The sequence below is a fragment of the Polypterus senegalus genome, chromosome 10 (assembly GCF_016835505.1).
Source record: "Polypterus senegalus isolate Bchr_013 chromosome 10, ASM1683550v1, whole genome shotgun sequence".
In the NCBI taxonomy this organism is placed as follows: Eukaryota; Metazoa; Chordata; class Cladistia; order Polypteriformes; family Polypteridae; genus Polypterus; species Polypterus senegalus.
This window is the reverse complement of record NC_053163.1, coordinates 12167211-12190019: the sequence shown is the minus strand read 5'-3', so window position 1 is coordinate 12190019 and position 22809 is coordinate 12167211. Positions and strand designations below refer to the sequence as shown.

The 22809-nt window shown below is 38.8% G+C and overlaps 1 protein-coding gene across 1 annotated transcript; it reads right to left on the bottom strand.

Annotated features, from left to right (window-relative positions):
* Window positions 1-605: 605 nt before the first annotated feature.
* LOC120536726 (zinc finger protein 3 homolog) lies at window positions 606-11806 on the bottom strand. The gene is made up of 2 exons (XM_039765190.1): window positions 11386-11806; window positions 606-3438 (listed from the first exon to the last, which is right to left on the bottom strand). The coding sequence occupies exons 1-2, from the start codon at window positions 11651-11653 to the stop codon at window positions 2252-2254; spliced, it is 1455 nt and encodes a 484-aa protein (XP_039621124.1). The 5' UTR covers window positions 11654-11806; the 3' UTR covers window positions 606-2251.
* Window positions 11807-22809: the final 11003 nt, after the last annotated feature.

The following is a 22809-nucleotide window of genomic DNA, read 5'->3' as shown; positions in this document are numbered from 1 at the left end:
CTTTTACTTTCTACTAATTAATAACCTGTAAAAAAAATAAGCCAATGTTAAACTAGGCCCATGCAAATCAACACGTCAGTAAAATTCGGTCATTTGAGCAATTCGGATGGGACTAAAATTACAGAGGTCCTCCGGTAATAATTACTTTACTCAGTGGGTGTTCTGAATAAAGTGGTGTGGGGAATCCCCTTGGTGGTGTGAGGGGGCTCTAATGAACACAATTTATATAAATAAAGAGGTAGATCCCCCTTGCTGGTGCAAACAAACATAAAGGCAATAAGGTAGATGACGTGGTCCAAACCGACAGTACTTATGGATTTAACTACAGGGAAAAGGGGAAAAAATGGCCCACTTTAAACACCAACTGTGCCCCCCACCTCCTGGTGTGAAACTAATCCCATCCAAATAGGGCTTCAGACATTCCCCTTGATCCAGGACTTTGAGTAATACGCAGCCCTTTACTAAGAATAAATTGTAATCTAAACACAAACCCTTCCTTGAGAAGTTCACCTTTAAACAAAAAAATAAAAACAGCCCTGATGAACATGTGCAAAAGCAGAATACCACGACAATAAAAGGAACATTGCTGAAGTAAACAGCACACCTTCTGGTTGCATGACATGCTTTTATTCTGCAATACTTATATAAAACAATGTAATTTTAATAACAACTTACTATTTTCAATAAAGGATTGCTTGGGGGAAAACAAATCTAAAAAAAAAAAAAATTAGATAACTGATTTATATTAATTAATATGGTATTTTGGAATTATGATGGCTTTTTAAGCATTATTCAACTATAACTGCCAAGTAGCAGCCTTTTAAATACAAAATGCAATCTTCCAGAAACAGAATGCAAGCAACATGATATGAACAAAATCAAAAATGGATGCTCTATTTACAGAGCTGATGTGCTCTGCAGAATTTCTTTTAACAACTTCAACTAGTACAGTGAATCTTTTAAATTGTTATTGAAGGGTCCCTATTCATGAGCCCTCTTCTCTGGAGCATTTTTTTTTTTAAACCCAGCACAAAAAGGGTTAACAGATTTCTGTTAAAACATAAATGTCTTGACTCGTAATGGTAAACATTTCCCATTCACTGCATAACTAAGATTTGTCTGGGTTTCAACGTACCAACCAAAGATGGCATATTTTCATAACTTCTCCATTTTTACTCCTTGGTCTGCATCATCTGTGATTCCTCCCAAGCACTGACTTTCATGAATCCTCAGTGGTGGCAGAGAGTCCTAAATGTCCGAAGACTCCTGAGACGAGCGAGATTTGTGACTGGTGTGCAACTCCCGTGGTTTTAGAAATCACAGTTTAGAAACCACAAGCAGTAAGTCATACAGTTCACTGTAAAATGGGCCACCGTCTCAAAAGCCACCCAGACTGGATGAAAACCGGCCATTCATTTGGATCACCATGGCTCCTGGACTCAAAATTCTTCACAGTAAAGGTATTAAACCATGGAACGACTCTAACAAACTCCCGGGACAGACCGTACGACAGAAGCATGTTAACTCTTTATGAAATGAATGAGCAGTGTCAGCTAATCTTCAAGGCATGGCTGCTCACTTAAAAGCTCTTGTACAACAACTAGCGGGCATGACTCACGGTTCCTGTGAAGATGGTCTTGTGCTATATGTACACACCTAGGGCAGCATTCTTAGAAACCTCAACCTCTCCTTACCTTTTTGTCCTTTCTGCAAGGCTCCTTCAGGCCTCAATATTGCATTTCAAACTAAAGATAACACTTGTCTTTGCTATAGAAGAATGAAAAAAAAAACAAGGAATTTCAAATGCTTTTTTTAATCTTGCTCAGGAAGAACAACGCTAATCCCAAAAACTGCCATGCTGTATGTACCTTACAACCTCCATTTTACCAGTTTCCTACACTGTAGTGTATTATCTAGAATAACTTCAAAGGAGAAAAAGTATAGAGTATTTGGTAACATTACGCTCAACTGTTTTGTGATCTGCAAACAAAATAGAACTTAAGCAATGAATGATTACTTTTATGGAGGATGCGTGTCGTAATGACTTTTTTTTTTCAAACTCTAAACAGAAGCATGGCTACCTTTCTGTAAGAATCCTTCCATTTACCTGCTCTATCCCAGCCAGTTCTTTAGAATCCAAAAGGGTGGCTTCTTCCAGTCATTGATTCTCCAAAGTGACCAATGCTCCTGCAAACAAATGAAAACTAGTAATTGCTTAGGAAAAATGGGAGTTCTGGGCAGCTTGAGCTTGCTAGATACTTAAAAGCCCATTGATATCCAATGCACCATTAGGCTGCTCTCCTACATGAATCCGCCGGTGTCTCTGAAGATGCCCGGACTGGCTAAAGGCCCTGCCGCATTCGGGGCAGGTGTATGGCTTTTCTCCCGTGTGAATCCTTTGGTGTCTCTTGAGGTGATCTGAAGTAAAGAAAGCTTTTCCACAGTCAATGCAGCCATATGGCTTCTCTCCTGTGTGAACTCTCTGATGTGTTTTAACTTCTGCTGCTGTCCCAAAGCCCTTGTGACATTCGGGGCAAATGTGTGGCTTGTCTCCAGTATGGCTCCTTAGGTGTGCTTGGAGGTGGTCAGAACTTATGAAGCCCTTGCCACACACTGGGCACAGATGGGATTTCTGACCAGTGTGAATCCTTTCATGCCGTCGTAGATTATCCACATGTTTAAATGTCCTCTCACATTCAGCACAGCTAAACTGCTTCTCTCGGGTGTGAATTCGCTGATGTTTCTGAAGAGGTCCACACTGGCGGAAGGTTTTCCCACACTCTGTGCAGATATAAGGTCGCTCTCCAGTGTGGATCCGCTGATGAGCCTGAAGGTTGCCCGACTGGCTGAAGGCCTTTCCACACTCATTACAACGATAAGGCCTTTCACCTGTGTGAATTCTCTGATGGATCTGGAAATTAATTTTCTGCTTGAAGCTCTTCCCACAAGTCATACAGCAATACTGTCTTTCCTGGCAGGATGCAGGCTTCTTTTCTGAACGTTGCCTTTTACTACTACACGCTCTGCTTGGTTCAAGCTCTGTTAGGGTGGGAAACTGACTCTTCTGCATTGGCTCAAACTGAATTCCCTCAAAAGGCACATCAGCAAAGATGTTTTCACGTGGAGACTGTGGTTTCATATGCAAAAAGAAAACATCCATTTCATAGATCTCCTCTTGTTTAACCATCTGCTTATGTACCTCCTCTTTAACAGGCATCAAATCATGAAGCACGACCTCTTCTCTAAAATGCGCCGCGGACCTCTCTCTGCAGGGACTTAAACACTGTTTATGTGCCCAGTCTTCTCCCTTAGGAGAAATCAGTTGGAGGGATCCATGGATGTTTGCACAGCAGTCAGACTCTGGGAACTCTTTTTTAATATGAAACATTTCAGTTTGTATCCCCTTTTCTGCACTGGGTGGATCAATGTCCTTGAGATCTGCGGAAGAACACAAAAACTTGTAACTGATGGCTCTTCTTGAGAAGCAATTTAAAAAAGTAAAAACTAACTTTTAGAAGTTATAACTACTTAAAAAGCAATTAAAAATAGCATATAGCCAGATGCTGAAGAGCAGTAAACGATAACCTGCAACTTCTCCTCCCCAGGTAACCGTCATCTGAAATAAAAGTCTCAGCTCAGATGGGAGCCATTTAACAAAATATGTGTCTGCCTCACATAACTGCTTCCCAATCCCGGTAAATCAGGAAAGCAAAAGCAATTAAAATGCACAAAAAAGAAAAAGGGGATGGGAAATAAAATGCTGATTGAAGCATTTTACCCCTTTCTGTACAATCATCCCAGGAGCTTTGCAGTGTTCAAATGCTAAAGGATGATTTGGAGTTTTGCAAGAAATTCAAGGGTGAGCTAATTAACTCACTCACACAAAAAGTAATTAAAGATCACTTTTAATTTTTTCATTAAAATAAAAAGAAAAAGAGACACATTCAGTACAGTAGGTCTCATACCGCAGCAAAAACAATGCAACTGCCAAAAATATTTCTTGCTGAGTTAAATATTATTGTGTCTCTTATATACTGAAATGAGGTCGCATATCAGATTTGGACAAATTTCGGCAAATTAGGTTAACAAATTTACCTCTGAATGGTCTAACAAGAAGCTACCACTTGAAAGGATATTTAACTGAAATTTCCCATTGGGAAGCCTTTTTTCTCAGATTTCCCATGTTATATAAATGCTACTTTAGATATTAAATACAGAGAAACATTATTCTTCTTTTAAAAGCCATGATTATCATGATCTCATTTAGGATCTGCTGCTCTTATAAATGTACTACTGTACCAAAACTGCTGTTACATTTTCAAATATGCATACTGATTTTTCTATTTACGCATTTCCTAAATACACTTATTCAATGACTGCGCTTCTGGTCAAATGTTTTAGGACACCACCTTTTTTCTTTTCATATTTAATCAGGTGAAATGCAATGAATGACTGAAAAGAAGAAAACATAAGCAGTAAAACTGCCAGAGGTTTGAATTTAAAGTTTAGGTTTGCAAAAACTGAAAAAGTGGAAATTTCATAATATTACAACTCGGGAACTTCAACGACTTCAGGGAACAACTTTAGGTTACAACCTGCAGATGTTTTGCAGCAAATAAAGTAAATTAAGCCTTGCAAGTTGAAGCAAACAATTTGCACAGGTGTCCCAACTTCTGTGGATTACTTCAAAACCCCGGTCTGTCTAAAAGCAGAGTTGGAACAGACTGTGTCACGACACCCACCCTCTACACCCTAGAAAGTTGTAAAATTATGGTGATAATGGCAAGAAAACTGCAATTAAATTAAATGAGGCAGAGCATTATTACCCTTAGATGTGTGTTTTATTTAAAGAAATTGCAAAAAAAAAAAATCAAAGTGTCAGTGTGTCCAGTGGTGTCCTACACAATCCAAAGGCAATGGGAAACTGGAAGAAACTCCAATAGGAAGAGGTCTGGCAGAACCAAAGTCACAACCCCATCAGAAGACAAGTTTCTGAGGGTCACCAGCTTGTGTGATAGGCGCCTCACAGCACAACAGCTTTAAGCTCAGCTAACCAGTGGATGAAAGAAGCAAGTCTCAGTTTCTACTGTGAAGAGACACTGTGCTGCAGGTTTGACAGGGATAGTGGCAGTAAGAAAGACATTCCTGAAAGGATAAAATAGGGCCTTGAAATACTGGTTGTGGACTACTGCAGACTGGAAGAAAGTCTAATGAATCAACGAATAAAAAATTAAAATCTTCAGGGTGTTTGTATGCCGTCAAGTTGGTGAGCAGATGGTTCCTCAGTGTCTGACCCCAACTGTCAAACATGGAAGAAGTCTGATGTTCTGGGGTTCTTTTGCTGGAGGCAGACTTGGTGACTTTCACAGAGTGAACAGCTTTCTCAATGAAAAGGTTTACCACAATTTGGCTGTTATATCAGCGAAAGGTGGCTACTTTGACGAATCAAAAATTTTAATAAAATTATATACACTTAATGATTCCTCAACTTATTCTTTATTTTCCATAGTTTATGTGTTCTATGCCACTGTAATATTGTCCAAGTATTACTTCAGAGGGTGTAGTAACACAGTCTTTAAGCTTTAAGACAGACAGAGGATTTTTAAGTAATCAACAGAAGTTGGGACACCTGTACAAATTGTTTGCTTCAACTTGCAAGGTTTAGTTCAACTGCTGCAGAACATCTGTAGATTGTAACCTATTAGTTATTCCCTGAAGAAGACACATTTGTAATATTCTGCTATTTAATTCTCTTCTGCTTTTGCTAATCTAAACTTATATTTAAACCTCTGGCAGTTTACCTTTTCACCATTTTAGGTCATTCATTGCATTTGAGCCGATTAAATCTGAAGAAAAACTGAGGTGTTCTAAATTGTTTGACTGGTAGTGAATGTCACAGAAAGCCAGAAAATATCCTAACACTATTGTGTACAATGCAGTGACCAACACTAAGCAAATCCTCAAAAGAACAAACTGACACAATGCTACTATATGGTGACCAAATTATGCAGAAGCATAAAGACAATGTGTTGTGGTGGCTAAAACACTGGAGTTTAAGCCTCAAGGCCCACCATCAACTTACTTTATGACTGTTACCAAGTCATTTAAGGGCCATGTCAGATTTAACTACTTTTCTGGCCAATTTCAATTGCAATCTTCTTTTATATAATCTTACGAGTTGGAGGAAGTCTGCGGTGTGCTCCTGTAAAGGCCAGTCATCCAGTCTGACATACCCAGCATCTCACTCCAACAGGTCCGCAGCATACCCTGACTTTTTAGTAGTAGGGGTGGGCTCAATGTGCATTAGAGCTGGCAACCAACACATGCTCACCTGGAAGTACAATGATAGAATGTAGCAACAAGAAAAAATGGGACATAGGTGCTATGGAGTTAATACCTAGAAAAGACACTTTGCTGTGGTTTACATATGTGAACACAAATGAAAGAAGGAAACAAGTAAAAAGAGGGCTGAAAATGTTGGTAAACTCCAAGGATGCCATTGGCTTTTGGACTTGAGAGAAAAACACAAGGCTGCTCCCAGAAAGAAACAGCAACGCAACTGATAAATTTAACATGCCCCTCGTCGTACGATCACTGAACTCCCACTAACCTGATCCACCTGCCCTCTGTACTGTATGCATCTGCTGGATTATGTGTGATTGTAATGTATGTCACCTTTTTCTTGCACCTATCTAATTTAATGTATTTATTTATAGATCATCACAACCATGGCACAAGAATGTCATTATACTCTTGTGATAATAAAGCTCTCTAATCTCTTTAATTTTTAGTCATATAAGTCAACATGGTTTGCCAACGAGATCGGCAATTAAAGCCAGCAGATCTGACAAACCCCATGACTAGAAGTCATGTAACGTGACATTGGCTTAACCTGTCTGTGCTCCAACCACCAAAAAAAAAACAATACTGTAGTCTGCCCTTGGATATTCTTGTCAGCCAAATACAAAGTAACACTACTGTGCAGTAGTGAAGAAGTCAAAACTAATCCAACCAAGCACTATAATAAAAAGACTTACTTGTTCAGGATTATTATAAAGATACAGAAAGATACAACTAGCAAGAGGATACCAGACGTGACGTTTAAATTTCAATGTTTTTATAAATAGTGTCCTGTCACAAAGCACTTGTTATAACAAGCATAAAGTGTCTCTCTTTTTTTTTTTTTGTACAATAAAATGCAAAGTCTGCGACCATCACTAGTTTACACCAATTTTACAGAATCCCCACACATCAAGGAGAGCAAGTCAGGTTGTTTATCAACTCCGAATTAGATCTGCAAGTGTGAATGTGTGAAGTTGCACTGCCACAGACACGATGACCTGGGTGCTTCCTGCCTTGACACTAATGATGTCAGGATAACCTCTGGCTTCTTGTGACACAGTACACAACTTGGAGATGTCTAAACTGCTGGGGTTATACCTTATGTGAAATAAGATCAGTACTTCTTATATCAAAGTTTTCAATTGTAATCCTAAAGCCTGAAACAGAATGACAGCTTTTACAGTAAATCCGATTCAAATTATTTGGTTTTATTGCTATGTCAATTTAGTTTATGTTACAATGCCGTAATACTCTGAGAATGTACTGTATGCGCATATCTATTTGATATCCTACAAATACACTCACAGCGTACCCTACAATGCTTATCAATCACAGACACATTGTCATGACATGAAGCAAGACAACTGAATGCTTTTATACATTTAGTTAGAAATTAAAGAGACTTATTGAAAAGAGTTGGCTTAGATTTCATTAGTATTTAACGGATTCCAAATGACAGCAAAAGGCTGCACTACGACAATACACAAACAGTGCTTCGAAGTGATTACCTTCCGGGACTACACAGTCATTGTGTGATAGTCCAGAATCATGACATCCCAGATTAAATACCTGCAAACACAGTCATTGTGTGATAACAACATCCCAGATTAAATACCTGCAAACTCAAAACAAGAAAAGGAGATTTTAAAAGAATTGTTCTTTCCAAAAATGTCCATTTCTTTCTGTGGATGTTGCTTCCTTTTCTCACAGATTCATTTTACTCTGCACACCCAATTTACTACAGCAGTATGAACCCAAAGGTCAGGCAGATTTGGATTCACAGTAATCCCCAACTCTCTAGCCGCTCTCTGTATGAGTGAACACCCTACAGAGCCTCACTGGTTAATGAAGCATGTACTGTGTATTCGTATCCGACATACTGGTAGCATGCTGCCTTTTGCCTTATCGCATTTAACTAAGCCACCTACCATTATACAGTGGGAAATGAAAATCCTACTTTGCTTAAAACAAAAAAAACTAACTATGAAGAGCTACCTAAAATGATTTTAAAAATTGTCAGATATATTTCTTGTCCTTATTTAAACATGATGAACACCAGCTGACCATTGGGATACCTCAGTATACTATAGTGTTCACCATCGTTCAGTATAATAATTGCCACCAGTGTGCATTATAAATACAGCTTAGTGTCATCGGATTTTCAATGAAATTTATCACAGATGCAAGTCTGGTAGTTATGCAGATATGGAAGTGCATATAAAACCCCATTACTGTTCTTTTCGACTAAATTTCAACTTAATTTTAATCTAGTGACTTGTGTTGTTTAAAATATGAAAGAAGTCATTTTGAGGAGGATTAACAGGCTGTAGACATCACCAACACCTTCACACTACAGACTCTCTTACCATTTTCAATCATTTTGTGCTTTCATGCACACGTGTCCCCAAACGTTGTAGCAAGCACAGCAGGCAGAGTCACAGGCAAAGCTGAAATCACATTTTGCAGCTTCTAGTGGTTGGTCATATTAAATGTGTTGATTGCTGTTGCAGATCTTGTCACTGAACCATGTCAATTTGCAAAAATGAAAATGTTACATTTAGCAACTGCATAACGACCTTCACTCCCCTTTTTCTGACAGCCAATAATGTGCTGCCTGATGGAGCCTGTTCTGTATCACGGTTGAAGAAGCTCACAATAATTTAGAAATATGAAACTGTGTCTTACGACCATTCAACTTGTGACCATTACTGCGTCTAACAGGCAAACGACAGTTTTAGCCATGCTAGCTCCATGTGTCATGACTTATTCATCTCAATCTCAGTTTATTACCTGCAGCAGTTTCAACTACATTCTATTTGTCTTATAATTACAAGAAAAAGGGCAATTGAGGTCGACACAAAAATGAAGGCGATCAAGTAGTATAAGGGAGGAAAAAAAAAGCGAATTCAATTGCAAGTGACTAAGTTATCTCATTGTAACTGGTATTTACCGCACACTCTGTACTACTGCACTCTGGCTTTGAGGCTCTGAACCCAGTTAACCTGTGAAGCTTCTGGGTTGTGATTCATGATGCGTTGTGTAAACCGCCATGAGGGGGGTAATTAAACCACACTGAACTCCTTTATCTGTTAATGTTTATTATTAACAGGCTTAAGTGTTAAAACAGAAAACATATTGGTGCTTAAACTCTGCCAGTACAATTCCTCCTCTCACAGTTAACACTGGGAGAGGCTCACACTGACGACGTAACACAACACTGACAAAGAAAGGACTTGTGAAGCTGTTAAAAGTTTAACGAAACAAAATAATAAAGTAAAAAAAAAATTACAAAAAATTGGTTAAGAATGGGTGGCACGGTGGTGCAGTGGTAGCGCTGCTGCCTCGCAGTTAGGAGACCTGGGTTCGCTTCCTGGGTCCTCCCTGCGTGGAGTTTGCATGGGTTTTCCTCCCATAGTCCAAAGACATGCAGGTTAGGTGGATTGGCCATTCTAAATTGGCCTTGGTGTGTGTGTCCTGCGGTGGGTTGGCACACTGCCCAGGATTGGTTCCTGCCTTGTGCCCTGTGTTGGCTGGGATTGGCTCCAGCAGACCCCCGTGACCCTGTGTTCGGATTCAGCGGGTTGGAAAATGGATGGATGGATGGTTAAGAATGATGGATAAAAAAGACTGAAAATAAATAACATAACTTAAGGCACTTATTATACAGTACTATACACAGGTCAGGTTTGAGCACACATACCAAGCCATCTTAGGTCAAATAAAGACCGGTCTGTCAGGACCAAATGCAGTCATAAGACGATGACTAACTGTTATGCGGTCACACAATCGGATATCCCCAGAGATTTCAAGATGTGTAAATGGACATACTCAGGCAATGACAACAACTGTAGTCATCAAATTTGACATCCCCTACGACTAATAGATGTGTGATGAGATATCAGCTTAAGGTATAGCACTATATGTCAGACTGACATAATTATATACAGAAGTACATTCTCATACGACTTTTAATTAGCTTTCTGTTGGAAAAAAAAAATAAATGAATAACAAAAAGACCAAGACAAACTGTTCAAAGCCTTTCCTTTAAGAAACGTCTGGTGAAGAAATGACATTCACACTTTTTTTTCCATCCTGCCACAGCACCACAAAAACGGATGAAAACACACTATGCTTCCACTCCAGCTCTGGCCAGCCTTACCTGTCATTTCTTAATTATACTGCGCAGTTATACCTCTGCTTCCTCCTGTTAGGATATGCTTGGGCATAACACGAGACAATTTAGGGCAGGAACATTTTGGTGGTGAGTCACAAAAGATGATATCAACTCCGGAAGAACTCTCAAGTTGAGGTCTTGGGTGTGCGTTTAAACCGAGAATGAATTTTGAAACTTCTGAGACAAATTAAGTGTATCAACTGTTAGAATCTTAACAGTGTTGTACGTGCGAGCACCGATTCTTGCGGCTAGGGCTCAGCAACTGAGCACGGCGGCACCGAGTTCGTTCCCAGGTGGTACACAAACCGAGAATATGGGATGACTGAATGAGAATGTGCGCATGCACTAAATCATGGGTGGACGCTAAAGTTTTAAAGAAAGAAAAGCGGTCGGCGTTGAAACGGACAAATAAGAATGGCAGTCGAATTTTTAGGAGTAGCACAAGGCTGCTCATTCGATATTTACTTGGAAAGACGTTTAAGCATCAGTAGATAATTAGTATCATTCTCACTATATTATAATCGGCCCTGCCATTAAAAGTAAGATTGTCATAATAATTGAATAGAACTGATCACTCACACTGGATGATATTGGAGAAGTTCAAACAGTCTAATTTAATTAATGGAGATCTGCATCCAGTTGCTTAATGTTTAAAAATTAAGGCGCGTTCTGATGGCAATGAGAGCTTTCGGATACGCCCTACCTGAGATGCTGCCTGCTCGATCTGTACACGTTAACTACATAATTTGTTCACCCTTTTGTGAAAAAGACAAGAAGCGCTTCCTGTTGCGCGGCTTCATTTCGGCGCTCGGCCTCTGAGGCACCACGCTACATGTAATAGCAGGCCCGCAGACCCCTTCCGGCCTCACCTCGGAAAGCGCTCTCCAGCAGCTCCCACTCAGAAACCAGCAGCGACGAATCCCAGTAACTCCTGGGCGCTTCTCCCAGTTCCGAAAGTACTGGCTGGTTACTGAAGCCCGGTTGCCAGGGCTGCAATCCCAGCGTGTCCTCCATTCCGCTCACACCGAAGAGCGGCTCGGCGACTCTCAAGGGCGGCCGCGTGTACATTCCCGTTTCGTACGAGGCTGCGTCCAGCTGCATCTTCAAACTTTTGTCCATTTTTCCTTCAGCAGACATTCCTCGCTTGGCTTTAAAATGGCAGATCGAGCACTGACATATGTGACACTCGACATTCCGCGCTGGAAATGAACAAAATCTCGTGAGCGCCTGACGCGAGACCCGGCGCCACCGCCGACTGCAACCACGAACCCTGACTCATAGCCCCGCCCCTTCGTCGACGGTGAGCTGGCGTGTGACACGAGCGCGTCACGTCACTCGTGATCACAACTAAGTGGAAGGCAGCAAACCCGGGCAGAGGGGCAAATGTGCTTTTGTAAGGTGATATTTGTTTCATGCTTTCAAGCTTTTGTGTTTTAGCTGCATATATGATCATTTATAAAAGAGCCTGATTTTATGATACACGAAAGGAGCAATTTATTAGTTAATAAAGGGAGAAAACGAGAGATGTTAGGAGTCGTAAAGTTACAAAGTTTAACATACAATTTAGAAATATAAAGGAACTCTGTGTGAGAGAGAGAAATTGAGAGAAGCGGGCCTATAATTTTAGATTCTTTTTCTTCCGGTTGTTCCTGTTAGGGGTTGCCACAGCGGATCATTTTTTGCCAGTCAACCAAATGACATGATTCTGATATGTGGGGGGAAATCTGTATTTCCCACAGAGGGTCCGTACACTTATAAAAAGCATAGGCAAAGAGATATGGAAAAGTCCTTCCCACATCTAAAACATTTACAACCACGCGTGCAGGCGTTGGCTCAGCTGGAATTCCAACCCTTCACATCGGAGCTGGGAGATGTCAGTATGAACGTCTTTGCATGTATGATACCCTCTATCTTCAAAGATTTATTTGGGTGCACTTTAATTATTGGTAACTCTAAATTATATCTTCCGTTTAAGATTACAGAACTGGACTAAACATTCTTCAGTGTTAATTTAGATTAGATAAACTTTATTAATCTCAAGGGGGAATTCACATGCAAACAGCAACAGAAACATAAAAAAAAATAGGATACAGACTCACAGGACAGATAATACAGACAATCAACCAATCGTGATAAGTAAGTAAATAAAAAGTCTACATATGGAATAATAGTTCCATATTTACACTTTGAATGTGTGTTACTGAAATACTACAAATTTGGCTCTGATGTGTAAATGTTGCTCTAGTCTCAGCCTCCTGAATGAAAACACCAATTGCAGAGAAAAGTATTCTTATGAAATGCATTTATTTTTATTAACTTACTTGACACTTTACTTATCTTATATTAACTCCTAGGAGTTTATATAATACTAGCAGTTTTTCTCTTCATATATGTGGGTCTGTTAAAATGAAAGAAATACCACGTATCAAATTTCAGCATCAGCTTCATTACAAATAAAAATTCCACTTACTGATTGTGCCTATAACTCAAATCAAATTAAATTTTATTTGTCACATTCAATTATACACAGTACAATATGTAGTGATATGCTTAGTTGCTGAACTTCAAGACTTTGCATTAGAATAGTACAAAAAATACTCTGAAAATATCAATAAATATCACAATGCAATATTGCACAACTATATTTAAGACAGTTGGCAATAGGGCATCATGTATGTGCAGATGATGCCCATATTTAGGATGTGGATAGATTGTGAACAGAAGTTCCTTTCCCAATCTCTGTGCACTGGTCTTCAGGTAGCGGTACTGTTTCCCAGAATGCAACACAGAGAACAGGCCATTGTTGGCATGGCTGGTGGCATTGATAATTTTTTAGTCCTGTTTGACATGGCTTGTTGTTGATGTCTGGAAGCTCGAGACTGCACACACAGTGATGTATTCAGCCAGCCGCACCACCCTCGGCAGAGCCTTACAGTCCTGCTGTGTGATTCATAGCTTTAGTCAGTCCCCATGATTCAAAGTTGTGTCACATCAGTAACGGACGCACATTTGCAAAAATCATGCCATTCGTTTCATCCAAAAACTGTTTTTTTTTTTTTCCAATTTAGATCTTACACACATTGAACTCCTTGACCATGTTTTTAACAGGTATTATGTAAATGTACTTTCACCAAGTAGGTCTGGAAGTCAAATAATCATAAACTTTCTGTAAGCAGGGTAAACAGTTTTCAAATGGGGCGCTCTCCTACCGCAGAAACTTTTTTCCTGAACCAGAGAGTTTTTAGAAACAATAGGAACTTGGGCCATTTATAGTTCCTGGTACTTTTTTTTAGTTTCTTATCCCACGGTATGTACTTTTTGTTCAACCATGAACTGTTGTGGGTGGAAATCAGCTGATGAATTGCTCTGTTTGGTTGACCACAAGCACTGAAGGCATCTTACAAATCTGTTAAGATGTTTGAATTTTGGAGATTTACCAGTGAAGATGGAGCACCACACCCTCCACTGATCAGTCCCTAGAGTTGCCTCCACCATGCACTGCATCAAAGCAATAATTTCCCGGGTTAAGTCACTTTGGTGAAAGTGAATTCCCGCAAGAGAAAATTTCAAGCCCAGCGAGACAAGACTTTATGCAAAGAGATTTGGAAAAGTCCTTCCCACGTCTAAAACATTTACAACCACACACACTGTTCAATCATTTCTCATTTGTGTGAATGCTATTGTCAGACACATTTTGTGTAGAGAGAAACGATATTCACTCACACACTCAGTTATACTTTGCATTGTCACGTTGTAATTCCAATACGGAATCAAAATTCAATCAATCAATATTGATGAAAAGGTAAAAGCGAAAAAGAGAATATATGGACATACAGTGGTGTGAAAAACTATTTGCCCCCTTCCTGATTTCTTATTCTTTTGCATGTTTGTCACACAAAATGTTTCTGATCATCAAACACATTTAACCATTAGTCAAATATAACACAAGTAAACACAAAATGCAGTTTTTAAATGATGGTTTTTATTATTTAGGGAGAAAAAAAATCCAAACCTACATGGCCCTGTGTGAAAAGTAATTGCCCCTTGTTAAAAATCACCTAACTGTGGTGTATCACACCTGAGTTCAATTTCCGTAGCCACCCCAGGCCTGATTACTGCCACACCTGTTTCAATCAAGAAACCACTTAAATAGGAGCTGCCTGACACAGAGAAGTAGACCAAAAGCACCTCAAAAGCTAGACATCATGCCAAGATCCAAAGAAATTCAGGAACAAATGAGAACAGAAGTAATTGAGATCTATCAGTCTGGTAAAGGTTATAAAGCCATTTCTAAAGCTTTGGGACTCCAGCAAACCACAGTGAGAGCCATTATCCACAAATGGCAAAAACATGGAACAGTGGTGAACCTTCCCAGGAGTGGCCGGCTGACCAAAATTACCCCAAGAGCACAGAGACGACTCATCCGAGAGGTCACAAAAGACCCCAGGACAACGTCTAAAGAACTGCAGGCCTCACTTGCCTCAATTAAGGTCAGTGTTCACGACTCCACCATAAGAAAGAGACTGGGCAAAACGGCCTGCATGGCAGATTTCCAAGACGCAAACCACTGTTAAGCAAAAGAACATTAGGGCTCATCTCAATTTTGCTAAGAAACATCTCAATGATTGCCAAGACTTTTGGGAAAATACCTTGTGGACTGATGAGACAAAAGTTGAACTTTTTGGAAGGCAAATGTCCCGTTACATCTGGCATAAAAGGAACACAGCATTTCAGAAAAAGAACATCATACCAACAGTAAAATATGGTGGTGGTAGTGTGATGGTCTGGGGTTGTTTTGCTGCTTCAGGACCTGGAAGGCTTGCTGTGATAGATGGAACCATGAATTCTACTGTCTACCAAAAATCCTGAAGGAGAATGTCCCGCCATCTGTTCGTCAACTCAAGCTGAAGCGATCTTGGGTGCTGCAACAGGACAATGACCCAAAACACACCAGCAAATCCACCTCTGAATGGCTGAAGAAAAACAAAATGAAGACTTTGGAGTGGCCTAGTCAAAGTCCTGACCTGAATCCAATTGAGATGCTATGGCATGACCTTATAAAGGCGGTTCATGCTAGAAAACCCTCAAATAAAGCTGAATTACAACAATTCTGCAAAGATGAGCGGGCCAAAATTCCTCCAGAGCGCTGTAAGAGACTCATTGCAAGTTATCGCAAACGCTTGATTGCAGTTATTGCTGCTAAGGGTGGCCCAACCAGTTATTAGGTTCAGGGGGCAATTACTTTTTCACACAGGGCCATGTAGGTTTGGATTTTTTTTCTCCCTAAATAATACAAACCATCATTTAAAAACTGCATTTTTTGTTTACTTGTGTTATATTTGACTAATGGTTAAATGTGTTTGATGATCAGAAACATTTTGTGTGACAAACATGCAAAAGAATAAGAAATCAGGAAGGGGGAAAATAGTTTTTCACACCACTGTAGGTGATATGACAGAAGTATATAGATATTGTTTGGCTTTAAACTTTAAGTCTTAAACTTGTAGATCATCTAATTTGTGTTGCCATTAGGGAAAAGAAGTTTTTTTTTTTTGTTGTTTGGTGAAAGTGAAATCCACATACGCGAGTGGAAGAGACACGAAGTTGCTGGTGCATAGCGCAGGCAGCGGGATTGGCAAGCGAAGCGAGCAGGGGGCAAAGCCCCCTAGTATATAATATGTAAAGGAGACTATGGTCATGGCCTTAACTGTAATGTCTCAGTTAGCATCTTGGACAAAAGGCTGACTTCAGCAAGGATGACAATTAAGCCATGATGAAAGAATTCTCAGCATGAATTGCTCCAGCAGATGATGCTGGAAGGTGTTTGAGAAAATAACCCTTAAGCATCAGGGACTCTTAGAAACACAAGGTTGTTCCAAGTGTGTTAAATAAGCAAGTATTATTCTGAGAAATGCAGCCGAGTTCAGTATATTCTTGAAAGGATGCCATAAGGTTACCAATATAACAAAGGTGCTTCATACTGACGTTTGTCTACCTGGTTAAAGTATGCAAATGCTTCTGTAGGAAGCAGCCACTGACCTTGAGTCCCAACAACAGGAATATCTATTTCTCCGCTAGTACAGTGAAACACCCGTTTAGCAAAGCAGGCTTAATGGTACAACGGTAAGTTTGTGTGTTTTGATCGCATTGTGCATTTTTATGAATCTCTGTTCACAAAATATCCCTTACATCCCATTTTCTTTGTACATTCTAGTCCACAGGTGTCAAACTCCAGGCCTGGAGGGCCGCAGTGGCTACAGGTTTTCTTTCTAACCCTTTTCCTAATCAGTGTCCAGTTTTCACTGCTAATTCTTCTTCTCCCTCTATTTTAATAGCCCTGTTTTTAAGGATTAAGTCCTCTGAATTGATTTGTTTCTTCATTAAATGACAGCCAAAAAGAAATGAGACATGAAACGAGCCAAGAGATGACCAGCTACATTGGGGCTTCAAACTCCAACCAGTTTTTTTAACGAGAAGCTGATTCTTGCTGTTAATTAAACCCGTTATTCAATTCCATGGCTTGTTGCTGCTCTCTTTTTGCCACAGCAGACCTTTCCAAAACTGTTGAGATTCTGTTTTTTTCTAAGAACTCCTAAAATGTTTTGGTAACCTGAGGGATCAACCTTACTGAGACCTTCATCTTTATTTTCATATTTTGTTTGATGGGTACAGGTGAGCTGGTCATGTCCTGCTTGTTTTATGTCTCATTACTGTCAGCTAAGGGGCCTGAGTCAAGCTAATTAAAGCTAAGGCTAAAGAAGTTAATTAGCATCAAAAACTGGTTACTAATTAAGAAGATGGTTAGAATGAAAACCTGCAGCCATTGTGGCCCTCCAGGACTGGAGTTCGACACCCCTGTAAATCTAGTCCATCGATCCCCCTTTCTTTGTGCATCTTGTTGCCTTTATTCATGATGCCTGGAGGCTTGGACATACACCTCACAGTTTTAATATTTATGTCGGCCACTTGCCTTTGCTCATCAGACATTTGAGGACACAACAGGTTTCCATTGCAACCCAATTACTTAATTAGAAACTAATCCTTACCAATCCTCAGACCTTATTTAATTTTATGGTTTGTTAGTCTGCAACGTTAGGTTCTTATATTGTAGATTGTATTTTCCTTTCCAAGGATATCATCCAAATGATTTGAAGCCTAAACCAGATAATATTCAGGCTGTCATATTTTTTTATTAAACCAAAGAGTTCATGATGAATGCACAAAGGTGTAATTGGAAACAAGTTAGATCGAGAACTGCTGGCTCCTCTGTCATTTGCATCTTATTACTAATAATAAACAATTAAAAACAGTTGAATTTGGCTGTTTAATACTGAAATAAGCAATTAAGGGTGGAGAACCTTAACAAGTGAGACCACTAAAATGAAGCATCAAAATGTCACTTGAACAATAAGTGCATCAACAGCAATAATTGAATTCTCTTCAAGAAACTGGGTTGGAACAAAAACCTGCAGCCACTACGGACCTCCAGGATAGATGTTGCCCACCCCTGTTCTGAGGTCGGCAGTATGGAGCCCGTCTCTCATTGTTCTGTCACTGGTGCAGACGTTGGTTCTGCTGACAGTTTCAGGAGCAGGACAGCTGGCCCATTTGGACCAGTCTGATGTGTCAGTTCTGCTCTGGTGTGGTCAATTGAGAGGGAGAAGACCTTGGACAGTCATCTGTCCTGCATGTCTACCGAAACCCTGCCTGCAGTCAGCACACAGTGGATCAACTTAATTTGCAGGGACATGACATGCCTAAATTCATCGTGCCAATGTCCAAGAATAATTCTTTGCTTCTGGTGCCATTCGAGGCATTATGGAACACACAGAAAAAGCCTGGCTTTTGCCTTGCATTGAAATTAGCTTTGAATTAAGGCCTAGTTAAAGGTGATCTGTTCAGCAGTCATGAGTGAAATGATTCACACACAACTGAACACAAACGTGAAACTTTGATTTTTTTTTTATCCTTTGGAAAGATTATTCGCAAAACAAATGTTTTGAAACTAGGAAAATTTGCTCCATTACCTCACAAAGTTTCATGTCATCTGCAAACTTTTTCTCAGAATGCAGAAGCATAAAGGAAATTTATTTTGGAATGGGAACACAGATAGAGATCACGTACCTATAAGCACTTAATCATTGCTGAAGTTCATTAACCTGGGTGTGGGGTCACTGATGAGTCTCCTGAATAATCCTGTCTTGGATCGGCTTAGACATCTCAGAGAAACTGAGTGCCAATAGTTCTACCTACCAGGTGAAATGTGCAGTTCAAAGTGAATGGCAAAGCAGATCAGAGCATGTTGAGCTTCATGGAAGGAGCCGTTAAATATCAGGGTGGCAGCAGCAGCAGCCAAGGAAGTAAACGGCGGTTTTGATTGCAGAATAACCTTAAGGATGCAATATTCCTTGCTTTCCACCTCAAACATCTTAACACATCCCACAAAACGTCTTCTGAATGACTTTCATATTTCACAATTGCAAAACTGAAAGTAAAACAAATTTTAAGGGCATTCTGCCATAAGGAACTCAAGTGTTTTAGCATGATGCCAATGATGTGACCATAATGGAGGAGATGGTGGCTCAACCTCAACCCCTCCACTCACTTTTTAAAGCTGCACAAGGATGGACACCCTTCCATGGCTTACCTGATTGCCGCTACCACCCTCCACCGCTCTCGTCTTTTCTGCTGATTGTTATATGTGGAGAAAAAATGAATTTGTATTTTTGCTTGTGTTAAATGTGATCATTGCTCATCAAAACTCCACTGCTGAATCTTGAGGATAATGAAGTAGCTTTTCTAATTAACTTATGAAAAAATGTCTGCATTTCAGAAGCTCATTTGATTTTTTTATTTTCAGAAATACATAATCATATTATGCTTAACTTAAATTCAATACATTAAACACAACTTTTGTTGTTATCAAAAAATATATGCAATGACAAATTTTGTATTTTGTCAATTACTGGTTTTTATTTATTATTCCTAAAATGCCCAATTTTCTTAGTATTAAATTCAGGCCTTCGTTAAAATAAGTTTTTAAAAAAATAAATAAAGACAATTTTGTGTTATCCTTTAAAAAAAATAGTGTAATAGCACTAGCAGCAGATATGATATCATTAATAAATGCAAGTTTGAAAACGAGCACCTCTATCAAGTTGCAGCAAAAGTACCAAACGTTGAAAAACATGGCTGGTGCCGAGCTGTTCCTCAAATATACTCATGATACACTACAGGACCTTAGAGTAATGAAGATTAAAAACCACTGCCATATGGGAATCACTGTTGATTCTCAAAAGAACCATCCATGTAGAAGTTCCAGAAAGAATACTTATTTAGATCTGTAACAGGTTTCACAAAAATCAATAAATAAATGTTTACAAACACACATACATGAAGGTTGAATTGAATTTAGTCTTATTAACTTTGACTTGATCGTATGGGAAAAAAATAAGGACGGGCAGCTCCCTGAACTGAATAAAGTAACTTTGATGGTGTAATGTTATATTACAGAATGTCCACTTATTTGTACTTAAAGTTATGGAACCAAAGTAATTATTTTGGAAATTAAAATATTGCATGCTATAACAAATAAAGTAACATTTGGTGATAGATTTGTAAAATATTAGTGGGTTCATGGTTTGAAACAGTACTGGCAAAGTTCAATCTATCAGTATCCTGGGCATGATATTACATATATTGTAAAGATTTATATTTTTTTCACATATTACGAACCTGATCAAAACCCAAATAATCAACTGAATGTAAAAATCACCCTTCACATAATTAAATGGCTCTTTGTCAAGCAATCAGTCCACCAGGAACCAGACAACCCAGTAAGGAACTATGTAAGGAGTATTATTTTTAGAGCCTGGATACAGGATGTGGTGGTTAGGGCTCTGAAGATTGTACTACAAAAATTGAAGTTGTGGGTTCAGATCTTGTTACTGACACGGTGTTAGCATACAGCCACTTCCCCTGTCTGTGCTCCAGCTGAAAAAAGAAAAGTAAAAGTCGCCTTGAATAAAGACATCAGGCAAGTATTAAGTAATGTCTGTTGAACTTGTGTTACTATATGGACTGCAGCCCACCTCACTTCTGAATTTATTAAAGCAAAATGTTATGTTTTATATATAACACACACATATATATACATATATATATATATATATATATATATATATATATATACTATATATATACACACACACACACACACACACACATATATATATATATATATATACACACACACACATATATATATATATACACACACACACACACATATATATATATATATATACACACACACACACATATATATACACACACACACACATATATATATATATCCCTCCTCTTGTGTTAGGGTCTGCACCGACCCGTTTTAAATTTTAAATGCATACAAGAATCACATAAATTTGTTTATTGCATCAAGGCTTTTTGACTTTGTCAGGAACCTCTATTTCAACAAAATAAAGCAAAAAAAAATATTTTTACTAAATTATAAAATGCTCTTTGTGTTGTTAGGGTCGTTTTCGACCCAGTTATGATAATACGATGATAAAGCAATAATTAGAGCCAAAACTGAAATCCTAAATGCACTGTCAGCTGACACACTGACAAGCAGCTCCTCTCCTAATCATGTTCTCATTTTGCGTGGCTTTCCAGTTTACCTGCACAAAAACAAAACAAACAAAGACGGCCATATCCAGACATGTGAGGTGAATTCACTCATTTGAGTGGCCAATTGACTTGCAGAGTGCACTTTTACAATTTGCAGCATGCAAAAATGAGAAGAAGATTTCCAGTGAGCCAAGTTCTGGATCATATTTTTGGTGAAAATGAAGGAGAGGACACAGAGCAGCATAGCGATTCAGATGAGCAGGTTTCTGAGGAGGAAGACAATGTGGAGTATCATCCAGAAGACACAGACACATCTGATGAGTCGGATGAGGAGGTCACTGGTGCTGAAGCTGCTCCTGCTGAAAGATTAAAGTCCAAAAATGGTAAGATCTTTTGGAGCTCAGTACCTCATGATGTACATGGCAGGGCAGCTGCTGCAAATGTCATCAAAATGACCCCTGGAATCACAAGGTTTGCTCTGACCAGAGTCATTGACATCAAGACATGTTTTGAGCTATTTATGCCATTGTCACTAAAAAGAATCATCATTACTATGACGAACCTTGAAGGAAAAAGTCCATGGCGACATGTGGAAAGACATTGATGAGGAATACCTGGATGCTTTCATTGGTGTTCTTCTTCTTGCTGGAGTGTACAGATCCTGCAATGAGGCCACTGATAGTCTATGGGACGCATCAACAGGCAGAAATATTTTCCGGGCAACAATGTCACTTCAGACATTTCAAATGATATCAAGAGTCCTCAGAAAGAGGTGTCAGGTCTGCCCAAGCAGTAAGGACAGAAAGACAAATGTATTGTATTTCAACTGCAAGAAATATCTCTGCAAAGAACACACAAAAAGTGTCACTTTTTGCCACACATGCCTCTAAACACACACATACACAAGCATGTTCTTGCACACAGAGGTTTTTACTCTGATTTAGCTTTGTAATAGTTTTGGAACTTGTAATTGATTTCTATTTGTTTGATTTTATTGATTGGTTTTTGTTTATTTGATCATGCAAATATATATTTTGTGTCATGACCTGTTCTGCTTTTCATTTTTTTCAGTTTATATTAAAGTTCTATTGTTAAAAAAATATTTTTTTGCCTTTTCTTGATGTAAATATCTATGGGTCGAAATTGACCCGTAACACCATAGATGTCACTTTAGTTATTAATATTAAAATGAAAAAATAAATAAAACAAATTTATTTAAGAGATGTGTTCTATACCCCTCAGTATTAGTCAGGTAACACAACAACCTTTTATTTATTAATATGATTCTCTTCAGGTTCATTTTACCATTTCTTAAAATTGAAATCAAGGGGTATACTGACAAAAAAAGGCCCAGAGGCCTACACCAAAAGTATTAAAACCAACCTTTTCATGGATAAGGAAGCCTAACAAGGTAACCAAGAGATGAGAAACAAATTGGATGATAGCTTATTGTTTTTAGTGTATTTTATAGCTGATTTAATACATGGGTCAAAACCGACCCATTAACATAAGAGATGATAACAGAAAGCTAAGGCATGTATATATATATATATATATATATATATATATATATATATATATATACACACACATAAAACAGCATATCTACAAATATATGGAACACACAAATACATATATTTGTAGATATGTTGTTTTATGTGTGT